Source organism: Rousettus aegyptiacus, unplaced genomic scaffold (assembly GCF_014176215.1).
Source record: "Rousettus aegyptiacus isolate mRouAeg1 unplaced genomic scaffold, mRouAeg1.p scaffold_m13_p_15, whole genome shotgun sequence".
In the NCBI taxonomy this organism is placed as follows: domain Eukaryota; kingdom Metazoa; phylum Chordata; class Mammalia; order Chiroptera; family Pteropodidae; genus Rousettus; species Rousettus aegyptiacus.
The window spans coordinates 20,397,359-20,409,801 of NW_023416290.1; the positions used below are offsets into that span (position 1 = coordinate 20,397,359).

Sequence of the window (12,443 nt, forward strand, 5' to 3'; positions counted from 1 at the left end):
CATATAGTAGCAGTTAGAGCTCGTCAGATTTTCCTGCATTTACTCTTTAGTGTTATGGAACGAGAATGGCACTGAAGTCATCTTTACTCTTGAGTAATTTCTATAGCTTGTAATGGATTGAGAGCATTATTACCCCAGATCATGAAAGGAAAAAAAAAATGATTGAACTGTTCCAGAATGAAGGAGATTAAATAGATTTTACAGCTAAATGTTCCTGAATTGGATCCTGGAAAGGGGGTGGGGGGACGGGGATCTATGAATGATTTTATTGGCGATAATTTGCATGTGGACTGTGGATTAGATAATAATGTTGCATCAATATTAAATTTATTGATTTGATAAATATGCTTTGGTCATATATGAGAAAAGCCTTGCCGTTAGCAGACATGCATTCCAAAGTATTTATGGATAAAGAGACATCATGTCTGCAAATTACTCTCAAATAGTTCTCCCCTTCTCCCTCTCTATGTGTACATTGGGGAGAAAGGGAGAGAGCATGAGTGCGAGTGAGAAGTATGCATGGTTGATAAATTAGCTAAAATGATAAAGCAAATAGAGCACAATATACACATCTGGTGAATTCGGATAAAAGGTACAAGGGAGTTGTACTACTACAACTTCTCTAAGTGTGAAATTATATCAAAACAAAAAAGATTAACTATTTAAAAGGAAATAAAAGGAAAGAAACAGAATAATGTAGTGATGATTATTATGAATGTTTTACATTTAGTCTCACAAAAATTTTGTCTTCTTGTACTGCTTTATTCGACCCTTACAAGACAGGCCTTTTCTCATCCTTATGACCCCATTTAAATGTAACCCACATAGAGACCTGTTTTGATCACCCAAATCTAAAGTAGGTCCTACTTCCTGCTCACTCTTCTCTTTCACTGCATTTATCACAATTTATATCATGTTTGCTTTTTTGTTGTTGTTGAATGCCTTTTTCTCTTTCAAGATTGAACCTCATCAGGGCAAAGATCATGTCTGTTTTGTTCACAGAATACCCAGTCCTAGCACATAAGCTATAAGTGTTAAATTAGGATGGACGGATGGATGGATAGATTGATGAATCATCTTTGCCACCAGTATTCCTTCCATTTTACTTATCTTTCTTTTAGCTACCTAATCCTTCAGAAAACAAGATGTCTCCTAATCCTTCAGAAAACAAGATGTCTCCTTTTATCCTATAAGATAAAGTCTGTACTTTTGGATTTGGCATTTAGTGACATTTATCTATTCATCACATCTTTATTGAACACAGTCATGTGATTCCCAGCTATCACCTTAGCTTTTTCTCTGTTGCCAGCTTTTGTTAGATCTGTATGACTTATTTAGGGCTGCACCCTCTTGCTGCTCTTCTCTTGTCAATGTAAGTCCCTTTCATATTTCTCTGTCACTGCACACTTTTTAGAAAATACATTTATGTTAATTCTGGCTACTTTTCCTGGCTGCAGTTACTATAACATTTTCCCTATCATTTTTATATCTTCAACGCTTGACTCTTGAATGTACAAAATCTATATTTGTTGAGTATATTTATTGAGTACTTGTCTTAGGTATTGTGTTGGATACTTTATATATGTGTTGTCTTGTTTAATTTTTAAGCTAACCCTGTAAGATAGGGATTTCATTTTTTCTGGTAATTGAGGTTTATAGTAGTCTTGACTATGTTGATCTTGTTTACTATTAAATTCCATGTCTAACATAGTGTATTGTACATAGTAGGTGATCTGTGAATGAGTAAAGTTCAAACTCAGTAATAATAAAAAACTGTTTATACAATAAGTAATATTAGCAAGCATTTAAAAATAAGATATTGGGAAGGTTATAGTGACCTGGTTGATTGGGTGTATTGCCTGAGTATAATTGGTAAAGGCATCAACCCTAATAGCCTTAGCATATTTGAATGTTTTGACTCAGCAGTTTTACTTCTAAGAATCTACTTTATGGAAATAATCCTAAATATAAGAAAAAAAAATGTGTATCTGTGAGATTAAAAAACCAAACCCTGGGAGATAGTAAGTAAATAAATTATGGTGAATTCACAAGTTGGAATGCTTTTTGGCCAACAGTATTGATGTTTATGAAGCATTTGTAACAATGTAAAAATATTAAGTGAAGGACAAGTAATTATAAGTAAGGATACACTAGACTGTTCTGGTATAAAATCATCAAACTTTTAGTTACTTTTAGCAAATGTTTTCTCTCTCACACTACAGGCCCTACAGGGGTTGGCAGGGAACCTTGCTTATATTTAATGTTACTCACCAGGGACCCAGCTTGTTACTTAGAGGCTCTGATAACCAGCAGTATTTGTCACTTAAATCTTTTAGCTTCCTAGTCACTTTCCCTTATTAATTAAAAGATTTGTTGCTAATCACTGGTGGAATAACAATAGCATTTTATTATATGTTAGTTAGGTAGAACTTTAGTTTCTGTTTAGTTGAGCCGAGGCATTGGGACTGCATTTGTAGAGTGTCAGAATTACCCATACATGGTAGTAGTGGGGCAAATGTGTCAGTGGTGAATGAAATGGGGCCTTGCTTGTTGTCATGGAGTTAATGATGTTGGACAATCTGGGGATTTTTCTTTGAGAACAACTTGAAGAAATTCTGTGGTAGATGTCAAGCATGTGACTTCTTAGAAGTCTTTACAAGGGTATAGAATAAACCATACTTTACTAGTATAGGATTATTCCTTCATTTTATTTAGAATATGTTTTAGAGCTAGTTCTGAGGAATGCATGGTCTTTGCTTTAAAGAAGTTTGCTATTCATTATAGGCGAGAAATATGAACAGAAACATCACAGTATATGCAAGCATAGAAGCACACATAGAGTACATAGCACAGCTAATGAATGACATTAGGATTAAGTCTGTGAGAGAATGTGTGTGTGGCGGGAGCATATAGGGTCAGGGGGAAGGAGTAATAGCAGGTAGAGGAAGAAACATTCAAAGAAGGGAAAACAGCTCTAATAAAGGCTCAAAGATTTTAAACACTTTTTTGTTTTGTTTTGTTTTTGTTTTTGTTTTTTAATTTGGGAAGTTAAAGCAGTATGGTGTTTGAGAATAAAAAGTTGGAGTGGTGGGGAGGATGAGGATGTCAAGTTGTGGTGGAAGAAAAGAGGCCACAAAATGTCTGCTGTCTATTTGATGATGAAGGTCAGTTTGGTTTGAATCCTCACTCATTCACCTATAACTTAAGTCCTTAATTCTTAGTTTATTTATTTATTTATTTATTTAAACTGTGAGGATGATAATATTATCTACCTACTGCAAGGATTCTTGTGAGGATCAAATGAAAACATTTCATTTAATAAAGCATTAGAATAGTTGTCTAGAATATAGCAAATACTCACAAATGATAGCTGTTGCCTTAAAAATCTTAATCATGGCTGGTTTAAAGCAGCAGGAAATCTTGATTAGCCTGGTATTTAGAGTTTTCTCTTTGAAAGTAGTGTGGAGGTTGGTGGACTAGAGATAAAGGAGATATGGAGGAGGTTGTAAAAAGCTTTTATAAAAGTCCAGAGACAGTGAGGACTTGATTTAAGGTGGTAGCAATAGGAATAGGAATAGATAGCCATTAAATATTTGTGTTAGAATTCACCAGACATAAATAATTATTAATATTTATATATCCATGAAGAAGATGACAGATGTAGGATAGTACTCGAGAGATTGGGTGAATGTAGATTCTATCAACAAAAAGAAACAGAAACGAAGTGAGTAGGTTTGGGGGGCAGAAAAGATAAGGAGTTTAGCTTTAGAAGTAGTAATAATAAAAGGCATATAGGAAATCAGTTTGGATGTTGGGTTTGAGTGGAATTGGAAAATAACTTAGATTTAGAGATATTACGGCTGGGTTTGGGTGTCAGCAGTCCACAGTGATGTTAGCTGCAGCCATGGGAGTAGGCGAGCTACTACTGTACAAGGGTGAAAAGAGAGTGTTTAGATTCCATTCAAAGTAAGGAGTTGGCAGAGGAAGAAGAGGCAGTTATAGTGCTAGGGTTGAATTCTTATCTGCCGAGCACCATAGTAAGACCTTGATATTTTTTCTCAATTATAATATCCGTATGATATGGAATACTCTTGTTGAATAAGAAATTATCACGATCTTACCTGTTTAAAACAGCACGAATGTATTTCACAGTTTCTGGGCGTGTCTTGGCTGGTTCCTCTGCTTCAGGATCTTTCAGAAGACCGCAGTGAAGCTGTCGGCCAGGGATGGGTTCTTGTGTGAGGCTTGATGGAGAGCTGATCTGCTCCAAGCACATGGTGGTTGTCAAAATTCAGTTCTTTGCAGGACTGAGGCCTTCAGCTTCTTGCTGGCTGTTGGTCAGAAGCAACTTCAGTTTCTTGCCAGTGGGCCTCTCCATATGTCAGCTTATTACTTCATCTAAGTTTGCAAGTGTGGGAGTCAGCTGGCAAAATGGAAGTTGTAATGTTGAATGGCAATCATGTAACAACATTCCATTACCTTTGGCATGTTTTATTGGTTAGGAACAAATCATAGGTCCTCCCCATACCTGGGGGAGCAGGGAGAGTAAAGATACCTGGAGTTAGAGGGGCTCTCAAAGGTACTATTTTTATTCCCATTTTATGAAAAAAAGAAACAGTTAAGTAACTTGCTCAAGATCATACACAAGTAATGGGCCAGAATCAGACTCAGACAGTCTTGACTCCATAGCCGGGGTCTTTTTATATATTTTAAGAACGGAGAAATGGCTGTCGAGTTTGCGGGGAGGGGGCGGGGGTGCTTGTTTTCTTTAGAGAGTTTTTTGATGTCTTTTAATGGAGTGGTGTGGGTCAAAGTCATATGCTTGTGGTTTCAGTGAATGTGCAGGTCAGAAAGAGACTGAGTAGAGATTACTCTTTTAGAAGGTAATTTTAAAAGGAAGAGAAAAATAACCATATGTTACTGCCACATGCCGAATTATTTCTCTATAATAATTTAGAATTTTTTTCTTTTTCAGTTCATTGAGTTTAACCAGTAATGCCATTCAATTGCCAATACCAAGCAAAGCAAACATAAGCCAGTTTTAATCTGCTTTTTAAGAAAAGCAGTAGTTATTTTCACAGTGCCTGACGGTAAGTCACAGTTCCTATCTTTATAATAGAGTTTTTGATCTAAGGCATTTAAAATAATGATTTGGGAAGCATTAATTTGAAAACCTTGTTTACTTTTTCCTTGTTTCCTGATAATTTTACTTTAAAGCTAGGGTGGAAAGGACATAAAGAAAGATACCTATTAGTTTCTGAAAATTTATTATCCTTTACTATTTTCATTAATCTTCAGGATTTTTACCTCTTTTTGTTAAAATACTTGGTGTAGAAATCTTTTTATTTTGTAGCTGAGGAAGTTTTATATATGAAGTTTTGACTTGGACAAGCAGTTAATGGCAGAGTTGTGTTAAAAATATTCTGATTTCTAGAACTGTACCCTAGGTGGTAAAACTATTAGGGCCAGAGTTTCATATATGGAGGATTTATAGCTCTGAATAGAGATGGAACTCAGAGGCAGCTGAGTGGAATGAATTGTTACTACCTCATTTTCCTTTAACTTACAAGTAGTGGCTACTTTTATTTGCTATTAGTAAATTTAACTGACTTTTTTTATTGTTATAAGGAAAAAGTGGGGGAAGAACTTTTGGAGTTAAATGTTTGACCAAATTTTTATTTTTGATTTTAGTTTTATTCTTAATTTCGAGTGGTACATGAAAACAGTATGAAGTGTACACATAACTTTTTAACCACTGACCTCTTTATTTGTTATTTTTTCATGGTACAACAGTTAATACTTTTCGCTAGTCTCATTATTGTTTGTTTTTAAACGTCAGGTTTACTGAATTGTCCAGTTAGCCATCTTAAACATAAAAAACTTGTTTTGTTTTTTTATTTTTGTAGCACAACTGTGCTGTGAGGGTGTTTGTATTTGCAGTTGTGTTTGTAAATATGACCACTTTTCTTGTCTGTTTCTTTTAGTAACCCTATCGGAGTGTGGAGTGTAAGCTCACAGAATCCAGAGAAATCATGAAGTTATATGTATTTCTGGTTAACACTGGAACTACCCTAACATTTGACACTGAACTAACAGTGCAAACGTGAGCTGTATTTTCATTTTTCTCATCAGCTTTGCATTTTGTGCAAGCAAGTTAATGAACTATTTGGTTTTGAGAAAACTGTTCTTTTGTTAATAAGGGTCATGATATGGCAAGTCTTAAATATTTCATCCCAGTATCTTTTTCTAAAATGCTTCAGTTAAAACCGTTAAGTTGTGCTTTATTCTGTTTGTGTGACTGTATTATTTATAATAAACAACTTACCGACAAACATACTGATTTCAAACCAAAGCTGTCAGATAGAAGTAAGCTTTCATACCTGATTGCTATTCTAAGTTTCATAGGACTTTGCTAAGGGAATTATTGCTAGATATATAAAGCAGCACGTATCAGTCCCATGGTTTTTGATGATTTGTCTTTATTCTCTTGTATGAATAGAGACAATAGTGTTTTGCTAATGAGAGGCTAAAATCAGTTTAATATTTTTAGCCCACTTAGGGTCTCATATGTCTGATAATTCTCCAGCTGTGCAGGGATTTCATATATTTGACTAATGAATACCACGTTCTTATATTTGTGAGAAATAGAGAGGAAAGATATATTTTGAGGTCAAACAGGCAGGAGATAGAAATAGCAAATATTTCCAAACCTGCTTATATTTTTATAGTAGTCATAATAGCAAAGACTTACTAGCAATAGAGAATAAATAGATCTGACACTGAAAATATCATAAATAATTTGTGAAATTAATAACCTCAAAAGTGGTATTGTGAAATTATTTTCTTTTTTAAAAGTTCTAGTTCTTATAAAATACAATTTTACCTGTAAAGGAATAGTAAGGATAAGATGAGGAAACAATTTTCAAAGATAAGGAAATAATTTTTGGATGGTTTAGACAATATAGTTTTTATAATGTGATATGGAGATTTTAATACATGTCCAAGGATTTTAACAGATCTGATGCTAATTTGAGCACATTCCTAAACATGTCTCCTGTTCTATATTTCATAGACTCACTTTTAGATGTACATGTGGGTGATTTATTCACCTAAGGTCAGCCAGTTGATTATGAAATCCAGTTTCATAGATAAGAAGTTCTATTTTCTATAGTTTTGGTGGAAAACCTAATAGTGAAATTCGTTGATCTATTAAATATTTTTACGTTGTGCTACTTTGATAATTAAAATGTTTGTCAATGAAATGAAAATAACTGATTTTTTTACCTTTTTTTTTTTAAGTGTGACAGACCTTAAGCATGCCATTCATAGCAAATATAAGATTGCTATTCAGCACCAGGTGCTGGTAGTCAATGGAGGAGAATGCATGGCTGCAGATAGAAGAGTGTGTACCTACAGTGCTGGGACGGTAGGTGTCCAAGAGCCCTTTCATTCAGACATGCTCGAACTTCACATGAGATAGGAAATGGGGAACTCTGTTCAAAAATAAGGTTTATCTGCTTCATGTATTGAGGGCAGTGTGCATGTTCAGTATTTGTAATACTTTACTTCAGTTTTTTTTTTTTTTTGCATTTTTACTTCTATAGGACACAAATCCAATTTTTCTTTTTAACAAAGAAATGATCTTATGTGAACTTCCACCTGCTATTCCTAAAACTACCTTTTCAACAGAAAATGACATGGAAATAAAAGTTGAAGAGTCTCTTATGATGCCTGCAGTTTTTCACACTGTTGCTTCAAGGACACAGCTTGCAGTGGTAAGATATAAATATTTTTTGAGATATGATGATAACTTTATATTTAGTATGATTTAAAATTAATAATTGGCATATTTAACAAAATGAAGTCTTATTCATGTACTTCCTAATATTTTTATGTTTATTAACTTATTAGGCATCTGTGAACATTCTAACAAATTGATTACTCCTAAAAGCATAAAATCTAAATAGCAAAGTAGTCTAAATTACAGAGGAAGCAAGCAAAAAAAAAAAGAAAAAAAATAACACTTTTGGGAAAAATATTTTGTGGTCAGTATGTCTGGTTTTTAAATTTCAGAATCATACATTATTTTTCATTCTGTGTTAAACAATAACAAAATCTTAAGAGTGAAAAGCGGTCTTGAATATGATTTGTTCAACTTCTTTCCTAAATGATGGTATGCGACTCTTGACCATTGCTTTAATCTGTAAGTACCTATGTTAGAATAGACATAGAGAACTTAAATAACCATTAAAAACGTGATTCTTTTTCCCATATCCATACTTGGGTCCTGGAGGAAAACCAAGTTTCTTTCTAATACACACCTCTTGTATTGCTGTTTACAGCCTCCATGGATTGTTTGCCAATCATTGGTTTTCTCCTTTTACTTGCTAGTACTTTATTGTAATACTCACTCTAAGCTATCAGTAGTAAGACACACTTTACCTTCAGAAAATGAAAAAATGTTCATTTAAAATAAACCAAACAGTAATATTTGCCTTTTACAAAAATAAATTAATGAAGTAATAAATTATTATTAAGTGTTAACATTTGCTTTTTTTAGTAGATATTTACTATATGTACATTTGTGAAACTACCTCATTTTTCACATAGGATACAACATAAAAAGAGAATAATGTCATCTCTCTGGAACATACTTACGAGGCATTAAAAACTCCAGAAATGTTTTTGAGAAGCCAGAATTACTTTTAAAAAACACAAAGCTTATAAATAGAATTTATATAGTAGAGTCCTTTAGATTCGTTTTAGGATTATAAACAAAGCAAGAATAAACTAGTAAAATGTTTGGCTACACAATTGCGTGCTATTTAAAAAGTAATAAAGTTTTGATTTAGTTGAGAAATATAGATGCTTCACATTAGTAGAAAAATGTAATATTAGATAAAGGATGATGGAATAGAATATATAATTTTAAGTGATTAGAGAGAAATCAAAAGAACAAATAAAACTAAACAAAGGCATATTAAAACATTACATTGAAAAGATTAGACAATTGGTAGACATAGAACTAGTAGTTGAATGTTGAAAAAATAAAAACAGCAGTATTAATATTTGACAAAGTTAAAGCATTAAACAGAACAAAATGAAATCAATAAGTCAGAAATTGAAAAAGTTAAGTCAAATCTGTATTTGCCTACTAACACAGGCTAAATAATAATTCCAGATAACTTAATAAAACAATATTCCATAATATATACATATAATGGAATATCATTTAGCCTTAAACAGGAAGGAAATTATGATACAACTACAACATAGATGAACCTTGAGAAAAATATACTAAGTGAAATAAGCCAAACACAAAAGGACAAATATTGTATGATTCCCAAGTATATGAAGTATCTACAATAGTCAGATTCATAAGAGATTCAAAGTAGAATAGTGGTTACCCTGCTTCTGGTAGAATAGAATTTAAATGTGTTAATAACCGTCCTCTCTATCTAACTAGATGTCTTTTAAAGGACACCTCATAGATTATATGTGTGTGTGTGTGTGTGTATAAAAAATAATAGGTGATAAAATTTCTGTGTATGATGATAAAATGCTAATCTTTCAGAATACTGATCTCTAAGATCAGTTACAAGTGATTGTTTTATATAATGGTATAAATATAGAAAATTCACATTATAAACCCAGTATCCTGCTTTTTAAATTTAATACTGTATATTGATCTTTCCACATATTATATACAAAGATATTTCAGCTTATATACTGCTATATAAATTTCATTGTATAAATATAAATAATTTTGATAGACATTGAAGTTGTTTCTATTTCATTTCATAGTATTTAAATAAAAAAAACCTTTTCGTGTTCTTTGTTTAATCTCTTATAGGATAAATTCCCAGAAAAGGAACCACTTTGTCAAATGATAGATGCTTTTGATAGTTATTGCTGGATTGCCCTCTGTAGCTTCTCTACCAGTATATACTTCCAGCAGTAAAGAATTAGGTATTTCTCTTCCTCCACTCTCACAGCAACAAGCAGGAACAATAAGATAAAATAAAACATTCCCTTAGCAATGCTTTCTTTAAAATGTGTTAAGAATGCATTTATGTGTACATGTAAGTACATAATGGGCATATGTACATAGAAATATACCTTCTTTTATTGTTTTTCCCCCAATATAGGAAATGTATGAAGTTGCCAAGAAGCTTAGCTCTTTCTGTGAAAGTCTAGTCCATGATGAACATCTTCAGCACCAAGGCTGGGCTGCAATCATGGCCAATCTGGAGGACTGTTCAAATTCATACCAAAAGCTACTTTTCAAGTTTGAAAATATTTATTCAAATTATCTGCAATCCATAGAAGACATCAAGTTAAAACTTACTCAGTATGTGTGCCATTAAAATGGATAATATTGTTTGTTTAAAATGTCTTTGCAATTTTAGTAGCTAATATTATTTCTGATAGGCCATATACTTATAATTGAGGTTTATTTTTTAGACTTTTAAGATTTTTATAAACTCTAAAATTACGATCAGTTTTACACACGTTTTATGGATCTCTCCCACATTTCTTTTTCTTGTGTATTCTTCCAAGAATCTTTGCCTTCTCTCTCCCTGTCTCCAACTTTCCAATAAAGTAAAGGTAAAATAAAAAATAACACATCTAATGGAAAAAGAAAAGTTTTCAAATATTAGCAATCAAGGAAAATATTATTTTCCTTTTTAAATGCCGTCATACGATGTAGGCTTGCTAAAATGGAAAAAGCCATCGTGTTTTAGCTCTCACTTAGATGGTTTACTTGTTCTTCACATATAAGCACTTCGGATACCTTTTGCTTATTTTTAAAAAGGGCAATAATGAATGTAAAAATATAGTAATGATTCATGAATGTAGCCCTTTGTTGTGTGTGTGTGTGTTTGTGGTGTGTGTGTACGCTTACTGTTTTTTGCATTCGTTTATATGGTTTTTGTACTTTTTTATTACCGTGAATTAGAAGGATATTCTTTTTTTCATTCATTCAAGTGAAATTTATAAAATCAAGTTTCTCTGTTTTGTGGAATGAATCCTTAGAAGATTTTGGCCTCCAGTTGCCAATGGGACAAATCCTGAGAAGATATGATTAAGACTAGAAATATCTTTTAAAAGTTTATATAAAAACCTAGTAACTTTTTTTTAGAGATTTCTGCTATATATGTTAATTTAATATAGGAGCCTAAATATCTTTTGACAACATCTACCTGTTTGTTTATTTTCAGGGTATGATGAATGTAAGAGTTACTATTATGTATATTAGGATTGTTAGTTTTATCCTTTGCTTTCATTATATCAAAAATTCTTGACTGACTTAAAGACCAAAAATTATACTTAAAGGGACCGCTATGGTAAATGTTTTATAAATTTGAATTTCTTATACCTTAAGATTTGATAAAAAACAAGTGTTCGCTTATTTAAGATAAACTACCAACTTTTACTATAGAATAGAATTTAAATGTGTTGATAACTCTTCTCTCTATCTAACTAGGTTTCTTTTAAAGAACACCTCGAAGATTACTATGAACATTTCTGTATATGATGATAAAATGCTAATCTTTCAAAATGTTAATCTCTAATTCAAGCTGTCCTGTTTTGTTACTGACAGATCTTTTGCATTTTAAGTTTAGGAACTGCGGTTTCAGTAATGGCCAAGATTCCCCTGTTGGAGTGCCTAACCAGACATAGTTATAGAGAATGTTTGGGAAGATTGGATTCTCTACCTGAACATGAGGGATCAGAAAAGTCTGAGATGAAAACCTCCGCTGAACTGGTGCTCTCTCCTGATATGCCGAGAACAACTAACAAATCCTTATTAACCTCACTTCACAAGTCAGTGGAACATGTAGTCCCAGATACCACAGATGTTGAAGGAGGAAAAGAAATTAGAGAATCTTGTCATAGTACTATCCAGCAGGATGAAACTTCAGTAGATGCTAAAGAAGGAGATCTGCCTTTTTTTAATGTTTCTTTGTTAGACTGGATAAATGTTCAGGATAGACCTAATGATGTGGAGTCATTGGTCAGGAAGTGCTTTGATTCCATGAGCAGGGTAAGTAGTGTTAATTTGGTACTCCTTGTCATTTTAACTCTTTACAATTATATTATTTATTCTAAATATTTTATATAATGGGAGAATGAATAGTATCTTATAGTAGAAATGAGTCTTCGAATAAAAGATAAAATTTTGTTTTTATTTTTACAATTAAGTATTTATTTTTTACACTGAGAATAATTTTTTTTCCAGTGCATTCCCTGTTTTTTTTTAAGGTAGACAGATCGATCGAACCATTTCACCAATAAATGTATCAATTATCCAATAAATTATGAAATTACCGAATTACTGAAATAACGTATTATCATTACTCAATTATCCAGTTATCTCATTATTTAATCAGAGAATGATTTATATTCAGTGAAATACACATTTTCTTGCGTGGTTAGTT

At 32.5% G+C, this 12,443-nt stretch overlaps 1 protein-coding gene across 2 annotated transcripts in view; it reads left to right on the top strand.

The window, feature by feature from the left end:
• The window catches only part of RB1CC1 (RB1 inducible coiled-coil 1), a 76,746-nt gene that overhangs the window by 17,451 nt on the left and 46,852 nt on the right, over nt 1–12,443 (top strand). For both annotated transcript variants that reach the window (XM_036232849.1, XM_036232850.1), the window contains exons 2-7: nt 4,976–5,090; nt 5,985–6,103; nt 7,300–7,426; nt 7,605–7,775; nt 10,149–10,351; nt 11,623–12,049. In XM_036232849.1, coding sequence (XP_036088742.1) covers nt 6,033–6,103; nt 7,300–7,426; nt 7,605–7,775; nt 10,149–10,351; nt 11,623–12,049 — 999 coding nt within the window. In that variant the 5' untranslated portion in view covers nt 4,976–5,090; nt 5,985–6,032. The remainder of the gene's footprint in view (nt 1–4,975; nt 5,091–5,984; nt 6,104–7,299; nt 7,427–7,604; nt 7,776–10,148; nt 10,352–11,622; nt 12,050–12,443) is intronic.